The following is an 18101-nucleotide window of genomic DNA, read 5'->3' as shown; positions in this document are numbered from 1 at the left end:
CCTAACTAGGACAACACATTAAAAAATGACGATGGGAAGAGAAAAGAGAGGAGAAGAAATCGTAGTAGTTTTTGTTTTATTTCTTTGAACCTTCATACATCCCTTCCAATGCACAACATGCTAACTAGTTTTGGAGACTTCTCACTCTAGTTTCAGAACACCTCAAGCCCTCTGCCTAGGGAGTCTGTATGGATTGAGAGATACCACTTTCACTGTCAGGCATTTTCTGTATAATTTAGACATTTATGGCTTTCTTTTGCTTCATACTTGCATTACACCTCTCTCTTTAGGAGAGAGAGACATCAGGTGTCCACTACCTGATGTTATAAAGTACCAACAGACACATAAATTTGTGGTAGTTGGAAAGTGACCTGTGATTAGCTCTGGAGAAACCCATTCTTCCAGGCAAGCTAACAAACAAGACACCTGTGGGAATTCAGGCAGCTGAAGTAGATTCTTAAGTGATGAGATACACGAAGGAGGTACACAGTTTTCTACATGGGAATCATTCCAGCCAGGAAAGGGATAAAACCAGGACAGGGGAAAGGAAACTTGCTTTCTCTCACTGAAAAGACAATACGTTCTAGAAAGCTCTTGTAATGGCAAGGGGATTTAATCTGGAAGTCAGATTTCTCTTTTTCTCCACAAATCTCTTTGTTTCCTGTGCTGCCTAGTGATATTGAGAGATAAGTTGTGAATCTTTCTGCAGCAGCATTAGACACATATCTCCCTGCAATATTGCTCTGCAGGTTATCAGTTTCACAGCAGAGCTGACAGACATCTTAGCCAGGCAAAGACAGTGACCTCAGGGGAGGGAAGGAAAAGAGGCAATGGAAAAGGAACTGAGCTAGGACACTGGCTCAGATCAGGAGGAGGTGGATGGTCTCATGAAAGTCTCTGCCAAGGGCAAATATTCCTTTAGTTCTATGGTCGTGAAATTCATAATGTGAATGTGAATGTTCTGTAATGTGAGCACAACAAGGCCACCTGGGCAATCCCCAATTCATACTGGAAAATCCTGTCTGCATGTACTGCTTAGATTCACCTTCTCTCACTATTCCAAGCCATCCAGAAAGACCTTAAGGCTGTTTCTACCTCATGCCACCTTCTGCTCCTCTCTCTCTCAGTTATACCATGTTAACCAAATACCTTCTCCCCACCATACTAATCTCTTGATTTTGTTTATTAGACTTTTTTTATTATTATTATTTGTGAAGATGGCTGAGGAAAGGAGGGCTGAAACACACAGAGATCATGTCAGAGGATACCTCAGAAGTCAGTCAGTGTAGCTAAAATCAACATGACTACCAAATATCCAGTTATTTCAAAAAGCCTATATTAAGGAAACCTTTCTGAAGCTACTTCTGTTAAAATTTGAGACTCCCATTTCAAGAAGGAATTTGAATAAAAATAAAGAGCTTTGGAAGAAGAGGATGCAGGTCTTCATTTTACAGTGAAATTGTAGATTCCGTCATTTCAGAGACTAGAACCATGTCCAATGTGGTTTCAGAAAAGCTCTTCTCACACTTAAATAATTTTCTTAATGCCTTCCTTTGTCTTCCAGCCCATAGTAGCATGTGCACTATAAACAAAGGTTGTGTACACTTATTTCATTAACTGCTGCCATTTCTGCAGATGAAAATTTTCCAGAAGAGTCTTATCTACTGAAAAAGTAGTTAAAAAACATTAAAGCTTGTTTGATACTTTGATTGCACTTGCAAATCTGTTTGCCCTCTGTTAGCTACAAGTTTTTGTGCTAGGCCTAGGATTTTTTCTTAAATTTCTGCTTAAATTTGTACAGAATCTGTGCAGATCACATGATCCCCAAATGACATCTGGCATTTTACACAGAGAAATGGCTTTGAGTACAGAAAAATTTGTTCAGACATTACAGTGCTAATGCCAGCAGTAAAGCTCTCTGTGTTCTCAAGTGTCTTCTTAGTGTCCTCTTTATGAGGAATGTCAGAGACTTTCCTCAGAGACTAAACACTTCTTTCCAGCAATATGTCAACATCTGTGTTTCCCCACTGTGAGGAAAGTATCTTTTCAGCTTTCTAAACTGTAGTGGCTTCATGTGTCTTAAGTCAGTGGAAGCCATCCTGGCCGCAATGAATAGGTATATAGATGTAGTGTAAAACAGCATTCTCAGGTGTTTTTCAAACACTTACCAATAAAAACAATATGCTTAAAAAAAGATAAAAGGTTTCCTGAGGAGTTTTACATTGTGCTTTTTTATAAAATGTTCCTGAAGACAGTAAAGTGCTCCTAATCATAATTTTAGTGCAGCTTCTTAAAAACCACATGCAGCCATCTTTTCAATAATGCATTACTGTCAGGCTTAACGTTTTGTTACTGAGCAGTAATGTCTGATTCATAAGTACAAATTCCTATCTATTTGATGATGCAAAGATTTAAGCAAGGTTTCCTCAGGATACCAAGTTCACCATAAAATAATAAAAAGAAATCTCAGACATCCTTTATGAGTACAGAAGCTGTCTGGTAAAGTCATAAAAAGAATATTACTGTAAAAAAGACAAGGATTTTATAGTGTTCAGCCAAATTGCACAATTTCAATTTAAATGAATATTTGCATAGCAGTGTTCTACCCTAAATAAAACACTTAATGTCCAAATATTTTCTGCTAGTAGTCCACAAAATTTCTTTTTATTTCAATTCTATAATGGATAAAATGTCCACTTTATGACCTTCTCAGAGCTTGTTTTGGAAGACTTTAGAAAGAGTCAGGCATCTCCAGATCAAAAGACCTGACAAGATAAAGATGTCTGTAATGTAGCAGTGCTGCACGTCTTCAGATTTTTTGCTGAGTTGCAGTAACTAATAGAAGAGCAAGATGTTTTACTGTAGATGCTCAAGTCTTCAGTTCTCTGAAAGCAAAATTCAGTAGGTGCAATAACCTGTTCTCTGAGCCAACAAGTATACGAAACTTACAATTTCAAGAGTTACTATCTGAAGATGGCCTGCCATTAATACAAGAAGAATGACAGCAAGGGGGCTGTGCGGTGTCTTGGACACTGCAAGCTACCGAAGAGAAAGACATTTGCTCCATGGTTCTGCCTTGGTAATCAGTATGGGACCATCAGAGTTAAAATCAACAGTTCATACAGCTTGATGTAGCAGCTAAGCTTTTAAAATTAAAAACTATAATATATGCATGCCTTTTCTGGGCTGAATTTAGCATGTAAGACACAGAATCTGTGTACTGGCCTATATGGCACATCAGCATGGGGTATGCGATATGAAGTTCTAGTTACAAATACGTGTGTCAACTTCTGTCTTGATTCAGACCTTCTTACTCCTCACAATTTTTTTTAACCTAGACATGGTGCAAAGTAAAGTTTTTGAAGAACCCAGAAAAGCAAATCTGTTAAAATTTGAGTTATAATTCACCTTCTGACATGACTACTGTTAACCAGAATAGTTTTTAGAAAGTGCCTTGTGTATTGATCTTGCCTTCCAAAACACAAATTCTTAAAATGCAAACATTTCAAACTTCCCATACTGCTTCAATTAATTGCAATTTTCCATGTAGACTATATTTAAATCAATTAAGGTACAGGTAAGGTTTCATTGTTGGCAATAGCTTCTGATTGTTCTGTGATAGACTACAGTTACATTTAAATAAGTAAATGGAGCCCAGGGTAACAGAATTACACCTCTTTTGGTAGACTTCTTCTTCTCTATTACTGTATACAAATTTATTTGTGAAGTACTGAGTGGCTTTCAGGACTCTGTGGCAAAAAGGAATGTGCCCATGTCGTGCTTTCTCTCGTGCAGAGTGACTAGTATGAGTGCCATTGCTCTATGATGGCTGTATAAGCAGTCAGCAGCACTTAAAAGGGTGCCCATGGTTCTGCTGTTTTGATTTCACTACTCACTCAGCGTTGTAAGGAGTGTATGGAAATCTTTTTAGCTCAGAGATATCTTGTGGTCCATCTTCATTTAGCTTGTGGTACCTTTTAAACACTCCTCCAGATGAATGAAGACAGCACAAATAAAAAATCAATGTTGTGTTAGGGCTATCTTTGCATTGCAAGTGCAGCACATGCATCTGTGAGATTCTTTAACTGGCAGCTGCATCCAGACTGTGTTGCATGCTTCTGTTAATCTAGTGTGTCTGTTCTTTAAAAAACTATGGATTTATGACATACAGCATATCACACTGTAGATTTAAAACAGATAGCATATCACAGATCATTAAACATCTCATAGTCACATTCTCTGAGGGTTTCTGCTTAGTATTTCAAGCTAAAAAGAGGTTTGTATATTAAAAATTCAATAAGGCACCCGACTGAAAAAATAACCTAACAGTATTTCAGAGTTGTCTCTGTCACTCTCCCATTGACTGTTTTAGGAAACTAAAACCCAAGCAACCAATCAAATTCTTGTAAAGATCACTCCAGTTATGCCCACACAACTCATTAAAAAAATTAAAGGAAGTGCCAATGTAACTGTTCTTATGAATGTTGACATTTTCCAAATATGTGGGAAATCCAAAATGGTAGTTGAAAGTCTGGAATCCACAATATACAAAGCTTTCCACAGTGTGCATTTTGGTTCTTACAGTGAAGCCTGGATGGGATCTTAAATGAATAGTGTCTACCTTAGTACTTAGGGCTTGAAGGCTTTCAAAATCCCCAAACTTAAAAACAATTCTTGTTAGAAATCCATGTGCCAAATGTATGCCAGTTAAGACAGTGAAAACATCAAGTATGGTTAAGAGATTTATAGAGTCACATCCAGGGCTGAAATAAGCTGGTATAAGGTATGAATTTATGTAAGGTTTTGGTCCTTTATTGTCAAAGTCAAAAGAAGTAATGTGGAAGAACTGATGTGATAGATCACCAAAAAAAAAAAAAAAAAATATTTTAAGTGCTAAGTTTCTTGCCTGTAGAGTAAATGACCCTCTATATCCTTAAGTCATTGACTGCACCTTTCTGATGCAAGGTGAACTTTCTTGCCTATTTCAGAAGTTCAAAAAAAGATGGATTGCTCTAGCTGATTCTGCACCACTTCTGTCCTGAAATCTAAGCCATTATTTGTCCTATCTCCAACAAAAGACAAAATGCCACTTCCTTGCTGTATAGAATGGTGTGTGTTTATCTGCACCCTTATATAATCTCTGTTTCAAAACAGCCATTAGATAATGGTTCCAGAAGATATGATAAAAAAATTCTCAATCCCCAGTGTAGTTTCAGGATGTTTTGCTGACTTCATAGTGCATGAGCTTCTTCAGAGAACGCCTTCACAATCCTGACAGGGGAACAAAAATGCCTACAGGAGGGTCATGTGCAAGGAGAAGCTCCAAAATGAGCAGCGAGAGCTGGATGGGACAGTGCCAAAAGTTCTGATAACTTGCAGTACTGTAATAACAGGCTTTTGAGGCTAGGGGGGAAAAAAAGAAGGGGGAAAAAAAAAAGCTTACTCTTGCTTTATCAGAAGATAGACATCAAATGAAATGATTGAAATGATGCAGCAGTTTTTTGCTATGTCCAGCTCCTTGGGAATTTCTAGGGAAAACACTCTAAACCCTAGATAAAACCTAGCACAAGTCCTGCAGGAGATGGAGAGGCAGGGAGGTGCAACCCTTCAGAAATTACCTTCTTTTCATCTTGTAGAGATACTGTATGGAATTTGAAAGGACTGAAGTCTGTATTCAATAGGGCTGCCCAGGTAATAAACCAAATGATTCTTCTGTGAGTTACTTCTTTTGAGCTCTCTTCCCAAGACAGTGCTCTGTACCCAAGGGGATTCTGTAATAATTATCCCCAAGAACCCAGGGGAATAAATGGTGATTGTCTGAACAAAGAAATAGATCCTTGTGCCATCATTTCCAAAACTGACAGGAAGCCTTACTTGAAATAGAGGAGTTTTTAGTTATCATATTCTTCTAGCACTACAAGATTGAAGATAAACACAGGATTGCACAGACTTTCTTGCCCTGCGGCTTATAAGAGCTACCTGTCTCATAACTGGTAAAATAAACAGTTGTGGTACTCCTGGGTTCCTTTCCTCAGCTGCAGAGAAGGGACAGCAGATGTTCTGTGAAATGAAGTCCTTCGTGATTATGGGATTGCTCAAAGGGCCATAATATCTACCCACCCCCAAGAGAAAGAGTCAGACAAGCAAGCTGGAATACTATTCCTATTTCCCATCAGCACAAATGGATATCATAAAACTGTTAGTAAACCATGCCAAATGGAGGCAAAGAACTAGATGCAAAACTGACAGAAGGAACTGATACCTGTGATGTGACAGTCTGAAAGACCATATATAGAGAACCAAGGAGAAAAACTGTTCCTTTTGACAAAGGCCCACCTTCACCACCCAGCATTTTTGCCAAGCTAGAGGGTGTCAGGAAGAATGAAAATGATGAAAAAGCTAAAAGGCAAACTGAAATCTTGGAGACAGTACATACTATTTGTAGTATCCTAGATGGTCTACTCAATATCAGTTCACAACATTCTACTCCTTCACAATTATGTACTAACTTTTACACTCAAGTACAGAAAAATAATTCATCTCATCATTTACTTGCTGAATTAAAGATTCTAAATTTCTTTTTCGTGCCTGGAACCAAGGCACCAAATATAAACCCTGTGTCTACAGTTCATGCTCTAAGTATAGCCAAGCATTAAGATATTCCTGCTTCTGCAACCTAAACAATCTAATGGAATCAATTACTGTTTTGCATAGATGACACCTGGTATTTGCAAATAAAACATGAAACATGAAATCTAACCAAAATAAGCATGAGACTGAAGTTTCCAGCCATCCTACTTCATCCTCAGTAAACGTATTATAGCTTTGCATCACAGGGTGGATTTTTCACATTTCTTATAGACTTCAGCTTAGAAGCTGTCTGAGAGAATGTAAAGCAAACAGAAGAACAGTGCTGATAACTTTGACTTCAGCGAGTGGTTAAGCCAGTGGAGTGAACATGTGCATTCACTGAGAACGCTGTCCCATTGCTTGGATTTTCAGCCTCATGCTTTTATTGATCAGTGCATCAGTCATGCCAAGTGAAATCAACATTTGCATTGTGAGATACAGCAAGGTTTAGGGGGAACACCAACGTCAACTGTGGAAAGGACAGAACCTGAAATGGAGTAAATACAACTTATTCCCACTGTGCCAGTAAGATCTTTCCTCATTATGCTTGGAAGCTAAGGATAGTCCTAGTATACAGTATCCATGTTTACAACTAGTTTCAAAATATACTCCACTGCAGCACTTTGCTGGCATTGTAATTAATGCTTTATCATAGATACTATACTAGAGGTAGAATGCAAACTCTCCTTGGATGTATATACAGGATTTGGGGGAGTTGCTCAAATCTTAGGGAAAAAATTCTGTACTGTGAGGGTAGTGAGGCACTGGAACAGGTTGCCCAGAGAAGTTCTGGATGACCTATCGCTGATGTTGTTCAAGACTAAGTTGAATGGGCATTGAGCAACCTGGTCTAGTGAAAGGTGTTCCTGTCCATGTCAGGGGGATTGGAACGAGATGATGTTTAAGATCCCTTCCAACCCAGGCCATTCTCTGATTCTCTGATTCTTTTCTATCTTTCTTTCTTTTTCAAATACAACTTAAAGAGATAAGTATAACTGTACATGCAATCAAGGACTTCTCTCTTCCTTTTCTAAATAATGCATGGTCAGAAAGGGGATGGATTCTGTCCCTTCCCATACTCCAGAGCAGTCAGCATTGCAAAACAAGCAGTCCCACTCTAAAGACTGGCTAACCTGTGTGCTCTGAGCAGCCTTGGAGGAAACCATTTCTCCTGAAATGCTCTACAATGAAGAGTCATGTTTCCTCACAACTCTGTCCTGCCAGACTTAAAAACCTCTGAAACAGTTGGCCGTGGCAGTCCACAAGATGAATGCTGGAGAATTTTCAGTGGTTGAGTTGCTGGGCAAGATTGAGGATGTGAACCATTCCTGTGAAAAGCCACTTCTGACTCTGACCCCCTCTGTCGTGTGCTGTGTGTTGGGAATTGCATTTGCAGATTTTACCTTTCTGCAGCTGCACAACTCCCATCTGTTTCACTATCATGTGCTGATGGCATGAGCAAGAATGGAAGAAAGTGGTCCCCATACTCTCCTTACCTGCCTGATGTACTGTTTCTTCCCTTGCTGTAGTCCAAGTGGTCACATCTTCCCAAGGTGAACGAGACAGGGACTTGAAGCAAGTTAATTTTTTTTTTTCCTTTCTCCTCTGGATTAAATTTAAATCATGCCTATTCTTTTATTCAATTCACCAAGTACTTCCTCAAACGCTACTGCAAACATAGAGAAGGGGACAGCTCAGGTGAGGGAATGAATGACTGTGAGCTGGGCAGGAGAAAAGGGAGAGAGGTATGTATTTCAGAGGCAGGAGCATCTTGTGGTGTGTTAAACTTATTGTGAAACTACAGCAAAGTCAGCAACTGTCATCATCATGTCTGAATGGATAACTTTCATCCTGGCCCCTTTATTTATAGTGCAACAGATTCTAGCCATAGTATATTTGTAATATATAGCTAAAACTGTGTAAAAAACGCTTCACTTCAGGTATGTGGGTGGAATGAATGGGCTTACAGCCCAACAAATACCTAAATATGGGTAATTTGACTCATTTCTGAAACTAATAAATTTCATTGTGTTTTTTTGGTTATACAGATATTTCTAGAATCTCTTTCTTGATTAAAAGAAACAAATGTTCTTTTGTTTCTTTGCAGTCATTGCACTTGCTGAAGCAAATATCATTCACAGGCATGACACAGCTATCTATGAAATAATTTAACTGCATCATGCACAGTCAGCAGAAGTTCAGTACTGTAATTTGGAGAAAGTGACTCCATACTGTCACTCACTCTCTGAGCTACATATTATGCTGCAACACATTTTCCTTATTTCCAATCTGTTGTAAAAATATGGGCAGTTTTCCAATTATGTCAGAGTATCCCTTGTTAACAACACAGGTTTACATCTGATAAGAAAAAAAGGTGTGGGGGGTTTTTTGTGTGTCATTTTAATCTGTAAGAGCAGCTATAAACCATAAGTAGTATCAATAGCATAAGCAGGTGCACCCACCATGGATAGTTAAATGGTTCTTCATTGTTTGATTTGACCAAACACTCCAAAAATTACTTGATTCTGCTCAATGACAGTGTAAATGGGAAAAGTAGTAATTTCAGCACTAAGCTGAAATAACCACCAACCTTGAGTTTTGAAGCATGAGTTCGAGTTCTGGGGCTTAGTATCCTTGCTACGTGCTGTGTGAAAGCTGTCTAGAAGGACACTATTACAGAATAAAATCTTGAGGAGTTTTAGCAACCATGTAAATGCAAACTCTCACAGCTGCTGCCTGAATGCATGTAGGTGGAGTGGCACATCCCTTGTTTGTCTGTGCATGGTGTACCCAGGTGGCAAATCAACCAAGTTTGCCTTTCCCCAGCACTCCCGGCTGTAGCAGGATGCCCTGGAGGTGTGGAGCACAGAGCATGCTGCTCACACCAGACCGTTTTCTACCCACTTCTGTTTTAAACCAGGCTCCTCTCCTTTTTCAAAGGCAAAAGTACTAAATTTGTTCTAATTTATGTGTTTGTACTAGCCATTACTCTGGGAAACTTATAGTTGTTGTACAAATATGTGAACCATTAGAAGGATCCTGATATCTAAACCTCCCTAAATAACATAACTTAGCAATAAATCTTTAACTTCTTTTGAAAATTAGATAATGCATGGTATACTACTTCCAGTCACCGGAAAGAAAAATATCTTGGCCTAATAAAACATAGAAAAAACTGGCAGTGAGCAAGAGAAAATCTGTGACAAGAAAATTGTCTCAAAGTTGGAGAAGCATTTTAGACATACATATTTATCATTCATTTTATTTACAAAGAAGTAGCAAGCCTCTCAGTTATGACACTTATAACAATCTTGGCTCTTAACAGACAGCTATTAGTGCCTATATAATATCACTTACATTAATTTCTTTGGTCCAGCACTGACTAAAGAAGTAAAAAAGTAAAAAAGATCAGTTTCCAGCTCATGTTTAAAGTCATCCCACTGTATTTTTAGTAGAATGGAAAGAGCTGTGATAGTCTTATGGTAAGGAACAACTCGGTCTTTCCCAAGTGCTACACAAGCTGTGTGCCTTGCTGTTCAAAACAGTGATAATAAACAGCCCTTTGAGCCCAGCCAAAGCGTTAAGAATAGGCGTGATTCAACAACACAGTAGTGTGTTCACTAAAATGTGGTCTTTTGGAAGCTGCCTTTAGCACAGTAGAACTATTACTTGGCCAGCTCAGTTGATGGTCATGTGCTTTTGTTGCCATGAGCTGTAAAAATCAGCTGAATCAGAGATTGCTGTAGAAATGTGAATGTCGTTTATGACGGTCTGTAGTAATTCTGTACATCTCTTATGTCTGTGTTCTTATAGCCACTTGGGCACTGAAGTAGCTGAAATGAGAAAGAGGCAGCAGTCACAAAATGAAGGAACATCAGCTGTGTCTCAAGCACCTGGAAACCAAAGGCCCAACAACACATGTTGCTTTTGTTGGTGCTGTTGCTGCAGCTGTTCATGGTATGTCCTGTAGTATATTTGGTTTCATATCCACCACAGGTAAACAATGAGAATGGAAACTGTGAAGCACTGGGAACATGCAAACTTGTGGGAGAGGAGGCACAATTTAACTTTTTACTTAAAAATTTGATTTAAAAATTCCCAAATTTGGTTGGACATCTTCTGAGGGGGAAAAGGAAAGAATAGTAAGTTCAAGCTATGTTTACCCTACTTAAGCCATAAGTGAATGAGGAAATTTCAGTTGTAAAATTCCTATGTGTGAATGAGAGACTTGATACTGAATATTTTATAGTTTGCATCAAAATATTTTTTTTCTGCTTGTACTTTTGATATTGCAGTTCTCTGCATTCAGAAGGATAAAAAGGAGATGGTCATAAATGTGAATATGTGGTATCCTGTTATACTACTTAGTTATTGAATAATACATTTTCCATAAATCTGAAAATACAAGCCTTAAATTCCACTTTAAAATGGTGTAGCATAATTTTAGTGGAAGAAAAAATAGGCTCAAAGATTGTGGCTGCTTGTCCCTTCTTAAACAAAGAGTTCACTTGAAATGTCAAAAATTTAAAGTCAGTTTCAAAAATAGCTTTAAATTCTCAGTCTCTTGAGATGCATCAGGTCTTTATTTCTTACTTTTATGAACACAATATTGAAATGCAAAGTTACAGACATGCAGTACTGTTCAGAGCCTGTGCATCCTATTGCCTAGACAGTTCAGTTTTTCTGGACTGCTCATTCTTCTGTGTATCTGTGTTATTTTCACTTGAATCAGCCATCTGGCCCCAGTCTAAAATCTGAGGCTATTTGCCCCAGAATATTTTAAAATACATACCAGCATTTATGCACAAGGTACAAAATGGGGCAGCTTTTTTCCAGGACGCCACATCCTGGAAGCAGTAGCAGGGTGTTCCTGCCTTGGCTGTTACTTCCAGTTTCATCCAGAGGCAGAGGATATTTGGAGCAAGGATGAGAAAGAGCTCATGCTTTCACTAAGTTACTTTGCAATATGTTCAATCCATATTGCAAAAGAGGTGGAAGTGTATTAAATAGGAAGTAGAGAATGTTTTGCCATTACTCTGCTGTGGGACAAGGGCACAATGTAAGATTAGTGATACTTTAACAGGCCAGAGGTTCATTTAGCTCAGTATCCTATTTCAGGAAGTGACCTTTATTGGATGCCACAAAGAAAGGATAAAACAAGTAGACATGCACGTCTTCAACCTACCCACAGCAAAACTCCTCACAACTTCTGGTACTCTGCAGCTTAGGGAATTTCTGGCCCAGAGTCCATTTCTAACCAGTGTGGTTTATAGCCCTTGATTGAACTTCCATTAATTTGTCAAACCATTTTCAGAAGTAACTTCTTGACCTCATCTAAACTTTTGGCACCTAGGATTTCCTGTAGCAATAAATTCTACAACAGGCCTGTGCACTCCATGAAGTATTACTCCCTTTTATTTGTTTTACTCTACTAGATACTACTTTCATTTGATGCCTCCTTGTTCTTATGATTGTGAACAACAGTGACTAATTGTTCCCAGGATGGTCAAGATTTTATAGAGCTCTCTCATATCTCCCATCAGCTGTTTTTTTCTTTCATAGTCTTCTCTATTTTAATCTCTGTGATACAGAAACTGACCCAGACCATGATTTATCATTATCTGTCCTATATACCCACCTACCTCATGTCTCTCTGTATCTCTCCTATTCCCCTATCTCCTGTCTGAAGTCTGTGACTAGATCTTGCAGTAGTCAAGACATGGATGCACCATGTTTTGTGTTTGCTTTTGACTTTTATTACTAATTCCTAGCACTCTGCTTGCTTTTTAACAACCCCAAAGATGTTTTCATAGAACTTTCCACCCTGACTACATCTCCTTCCTGAATGGAAATAAAGCTCATCATTGTGCATGTATAGCTAGGGTTGGCTTTTGCCTTGCATACTAGAATATGAATAGCCATGAAAGTATCAGTCAAATTTCTAAAACCTAAAGACAACTGGTTTTATTTTGTAAGCATGCTGTAGCTCGAGAAATCTTATTTAACAACTATATTTTGAAGTTTTATGAGCTTTGTGATACATGGAGTGCCTCCACTCCTTAGAATGGAGAACAGCTTATGCATAATAAATCTAAATTAGAGCAATTGCTGGTTTAAAACATGACATATATCTTCATCTGCTTTAGTAATTGTTTTTGCTGTCTTTCAGGTTTTTCAGGGTTTAAGTTTTTTTTTTTTTTTGTAAAGTAGATTAAACTGAGCATGGAAAAAATCCTGTCAATTTAAGCTAGTTTCTGGAATTAAGTCAAAGAACTGGTCAAAGGGGATAGTTACATCACTTGCAAAAAATCAAAAAGCTAGAAAAGGTAATACAACTTTTTCAGCTGTATCTTCTATGATTTGGCAGTGTAAACTCCATTAGAGGAGAGATGGGACAAAACTTTGAAAAAAGCTGTATGACATGCTTTATAATCTCACTTGAGATGAAGTCATTAGTTGTAGTGCCAAATTCATTTAGTAAATTTGAACTGTGCAGGTAGAGTACAGATTACTGTTCTTGCCTCAGTTGTGTACTCTAAAAACTACAAAATGAATTAAAAAAAATGTAGCAAACTTTATTATTCTCTCATATATAGAGGATTCTAGCTAGTTAATTCTCTAGGTTAGTTCTCTGTAATAGGAAATCCTAATCAACAATTGTAACAAGTTCTCTGGACCTAATGTAATTACATGATTAGTGATGAAGACAGTGCTTTAACTGTCAATATGAAGATTAGAAGAATTTTCTTCTGCTTTTCCAGCTGTGTGTGTGACTGAGGATGGCTCTTACATCACTAACCCCTTATTGCCTCAACTTCCTCACCATTCATAGAAATGTGCAGGTTTTAGTAAGAAATTTTCACTTTTTCCTGTTTGAAGAGTTAGTTCAATAGTTCATATATCCACACAAATCATTAGAGTTCTAAAAATATTTTTGACAGTTAAAGCATTGTCTTGATCACTAATCAATCCAGCAACAGTTCCAGACAGGTATCTCTTGAGAAATTCATGTTACTCAAATACTAAGACCTCTGGAACTAGAGAAAGCATGTAATTACATGTCATTTCATTGCTGAGCACAATGTCACATGGTGTGGAATATCCCTTTGGTCAGTTGCAGTCAGCTGTCCCAGCTCCATCCCCTCCCAGCTTCTCGTGCACCCCCAGCCCGCTCGCTGTCAAGGCAATATGAGAAACTGAGAAAACCTTAGCGCTGTGCAAACACAGCCCAGTAGCTGCTAAAACATTGATGTGTTACCAACTGTTTTGGTCACAAATCCTAAACATAGCATCATATGGATTGCTATGAAGGAAATTAACTCCATCCCAGCCAGACCCGGTACATCTATTGGCACTGATAATTGTTAGGACAGCAAATTGCTCAATTTACAAGGACAAAGCAATACTGATTACCAAGGTTTGCTCAGACTGGAAAAGATGGAGATAAACAGGATTATTAAGATGGCCATTTTATTTTAATAGGTATGCTCAGGACATTGCCCAGCTAGCTTAAGTTCTGAACTTATTTCTGAGCATCAGTAGTGAAGGAAGCAGTCCTCCTCAGTGGAGAAAATAAAGTGCTTTGGAAGTTCCCAGCAGGAAAAACTTGTCCACTTACACCAGAAGCAGATAATATATCCTTGTGAAGATCTTCTATAGGACCTTCCTCTCTTCAGTGACCAAATATAGACCTTAGGCACTCACTTCAGGAAGACTGCCTTATTAAAGAAGCTAACAGTTAAGTACCAGTCAAGTAGCCAAGGTCCTGGACTGAATCTAATCCTGTGTCTTAATTTTCTGCAAAACTCCATTCCAATGGAGGACAGAAGAGAGTGCTTCCTTACTAGGTATAGTTTCAAAGACTTGAGTAGCCTAAGAGTTGCAAAATTTGCAGTAAGACTCCTAACGTGACAGTTTATAATTTCCTCAATTATACTTTCTCCAGAGAGTTGCTCCAGTGTATTTAGAACTGTGACTTTATAGTTTTGAGCTCAGCTTAGCAAGGTAAGAGTAGTAAGCCTGCTATTTCACCTCCCCAACCTTATTTAGCAATCCATTACTCCAGCTTCCTGAGCAGACATGAAGCCAGTTGTTCTCTTGCAAACAATTGTAAATCACATTCTTCAAAAAACTCTCCAGATGCTAGCACAAGGAGGTTGACTTTTCTGCCAAATTTATATTGCTTCCTCCTTTGTCTCCCACCCAAAGCAGGAGACATATCTTTTTATCCTTTCTTCCTTTCATAAGGTGCTCAGTGAATCTGAAAACGGTGGGACACTGATGCCAAATAATCCCTCTGCTTTTACTATACACAGAAGGCTCACAAGGGATCTAACATCTACCCTGCAAGAGACCTTAGCAGTATGGCAGTCTGGGGGACATGAAAAGGCTTCCAGGGGATAAGTGAAGATGATCGCTTAACTTTCCTTGTAGCTTGATTTAAATGAGCGAACCTTTACCTGAAAGGGAACCATTAAAACAACTGCTTAAGACTTGTGGAAGAGAGTTTAACATATACAAGAGATGCCAGGGAAGATAAGGTATGTGCCATCTTGGCAATGAACAAGAGTTACTCTTGGCAAGAAACCTCTCTCCTCCAGTTCTTATAACTTGTCTATGACTGCTGTGAGTTTATGTCTGAAACTTCTTCCTGATGACCTCCTTACACAAATATTTTTTCTTTATTAACAGGAACATTTTCCTTGCATGGGTTTAGCAATTTACTTGGGCCTACTAGAAGATGTTTCTGTCACTGGTGCCATGAATATGAGATGACAGAAACAGTTCTAAGGAAAGGTTTAAATTACATTAATTCTTTTCTCTACAACGTTATCTTACTGATAACAAACAGAGTGTGCATGGAATGCACAATGAAAAAAAAAAACAAAAAAACCCCCCACTTTTTATTTTTGCACTTCCCACCACTCTAGTACTTTGAGAGGAATAAATTTTTCCTGGCATATTCAATGTTAGTTTGCTATTGAAAAATTGTGTCTAAGCTTTGCATGAGTCTACACAAGATAATCTCTAGGGGCCATAGTCATGGCTGCTTTATCTTATTTAACTATGGTAGAAAGTCTGGGGAAGAGGGAGGCAAAGAAATTATGGGAAAAAAAAACAATTTAATGCGATGAATTATAGCCACATATTCTGAAATATGTGAATAACAAAATGCTGGAACCTGGCTGACTTTTTTGTACCAGCCCACCTCTAGTCTGCTTCTAGTCTAAAGGTTCTGCTGCAGACAGGCATGGGAAGAAGGATATGGATTTTGTTTAAGCTTTTAACAAGAAAATAAAATCCTTATCTTTGGAACAAAAGTGCTGATTTTGAAAAATATATTTGGGGTTTTAGTTTTATTTTTAATTCTTCTTTTCCTCCCTGAACACATAGGACAACACATTTGAAACAGAGGTACTCAATTCTCTGTGTTTTACTTTTTCAAAACATCACACCTGAGAAAAATCAAGTGTGGAAAGTGCATCAAGAATTAATGTACTCTAGTGCAGAATACCGAACTACAGGGTACCGTACTCTATTTTATTGAAATCGGTGATATTTTTAAAAATATTTAACAGGAAAAGATGTTCCATTCTGAGCCTTTTTATACTTTAAAAATTCACAAGACATCTTTATATTTTTATCATTTGCTGTTCCAGAGGTCAAAGATGAAAACACTCCCACTCCTTCCTGGAGAATAATTTATTCTGAGGTATAGTAGGCTTAGCTAGCACAGGAACTCATGCTTTGTGTGTCTATGGGACAGTATCATCTCCATCATCACAGTGTGATAGGCAGCACTGGTGCTTTCTTAGGAAAGGAGCACCAGTTCATCCAATTGGTAGTATTTAAAGCTGGATAAAATCTGTTATCTGACCTGTCACACAAGCTACTGAATGTGATATTCCTGAAAATCAGTCTTAAATCACCTTGTCTTTAAGTCCACATATCCTCAGTGATGAGTCCATGAGAGAAAGCTGGCAGACATTCTTCTTGTCACTGGAATACACCATGGAGTGAAGTATGGGCTAAGGATCTAAATACCTAGTCCTCAGAAATGGACATCTCAATGTTCCCTGGACTACTTAAAATAAAAAATTGAAATTCTCAGCATTTGGAAAAATAAGCAGAAGACACTCTAAAATTAAATAGGTTCTCCAGTATTTTTTTCATTCTTCTGTAAGTTAATAGTACTTATTAAATAATACCCAAATAAAGCATTTCTTTTCCCTTTCAAGCAAAAGAAAAGGATGACCTATAAAGTGAAAAAGAAATCCTAGCAGAGAAGCATGTCTTCCTAATGTGTATGATATTTAATAGGCTCATTCTTCTTTACAATTAAGACAGGGCAAGTGATTTTGTTGGGAATTCATGGAAGTTTAGGTTCTCAGGGCAGGCTGGGGACAGGTGGCTCTGTGCATGCTTGTTTACACAACTCTTCAAGGGCATCACAGGCTGACCTGCCAACCTCCGGGCTTGTGCCCTTCTGTGACACTGGGTCAGATTGTCAGTGTTAGCCTAAAAATTCCTGGAAATCTTCTCTCCTTGAGCCAGAACACAAATATACCTCGTATATGATTCAACATGCAGCTTATCCCAGAGCTCCAGAAGTGGTGAGTAAAGGCACCTTTGACCACTTCCTGCACCTCCCTGTGAAGCAGATGTGAAACACTACCTTTCAAAAGAGGGGAAGCACATATCTTCTACATAAATGATGACACAAGGTGTAAAGGTATGCTAGATGAGCTCACAGGTATACTAACTGCTGCTAATTAATAATTTTCCTTCATCTGCTTCCAAGGAGTAAGATATGAATGCAGGAAAACAATGTTCCTGGCAAACCAAAAGGACTTTTGAAATAAAATTTATAGAAAACAAAATTTAATGTAAAAACAACTGAAGGAAGCTCTAAGTTAACCTGTTAAATCTCATGAGAGCCTTCCTTGGTCACTGTTCTAAATTAATCAAATATATCTCACCTCCCCTTATCAAAAAGCAGCCAAGAAATCCCTATATCCAAGCTCATGAACCACCTTATATCTTCCTCCTTTCTTCTTCTCAGCCTCCTGCTACCTACCTCCAAATTCCTATGGAAGCACAAGCTCTTGCACAGCCTTGGAGCAGGGGCAAGAACTGTGAGCCACCAGCTCCCACAGCAGCAAGGGGTTTCCACAGGCCATTTGTTGTGCAGAACCAGCTTTGGTGCAGGCCATTGCTTTGCAGGACATGTAAAGTAAATCAAAATCTCTAGGAGGAAGCTGTAAGCTACACACTGCATTTATTTTGGCTAGTGATGCAAAGGGCTAGTCACTAAGGCGCTGCTGGTTTGCTGTGAATTCATGGTGAAAGCACAGAGATGCACAAGACACTACACAGATGTTCAGCATATATAATTAACTTTTAATTAATTTCCAACCAAGAACCCTGGTCTGAAAAACCTTAACACCATAAACTGAGTCTAACTCCATGTA

At 38.4% G+C, this 18101-nt stretch overlaps 1 protein-coding gene and 1 long non-coding RNA gene across 6 annotated transcripts in view; both read left to right on the top strand.

Moving 5' to 3' along the window:
- The window catches only part of LOC135411521 (uncharacterized), a 538599-nt gene that overhangs the window by 380787 nt on the left and 139711 nt on the right, over positions 1-18101 (top strand). The window lies entirely within an intron of this gene.
- Positions 1-18101, top strand: part of RGS17 (regulator of G protein signaling 17) — a 73431-nt gene that overhangs the window by 31668 nt on the left and 23662 nt on the right. For 4 of the 5 annotated variants that reach the window (XM_064649188.1, XM_064649187.1, XM_064649186.1 and 1 more), the window contains exon 2: positions 10444-10587. In XM_064649188.1, coding sequence (XP_064505258.1) covers positions 10469-10587 — 119 coding nt within the window. In that variant the 5' untranslated portion in view covers positions 10444-10468. Of the gene's footprint in view, positions 1-10422; positions 10588-18101 lie in introns of those variants that run through there. The other variant, XM_064649184.1, reaches the window with a different exon arrangement.

The sequence above is a fragment of the Pseudopipra pipra genome, chromosome 3, assembly GCF_036250125.1.
Source record: "Pseudopipra pipra isolate bDixPip1 chromosome 3, bDixPip1.hap1, whole genome shotgun sequence".
NCBI classification, from domain to species: Eukaryota; Metazoa; Chordata; class Aves; order Passeriformes; family Pipridae; genus Pseudopipra; species Pseudopipra pipra.
This window is presented reverse-complemented; position numbering and strand designations above follow the sequence as displayed.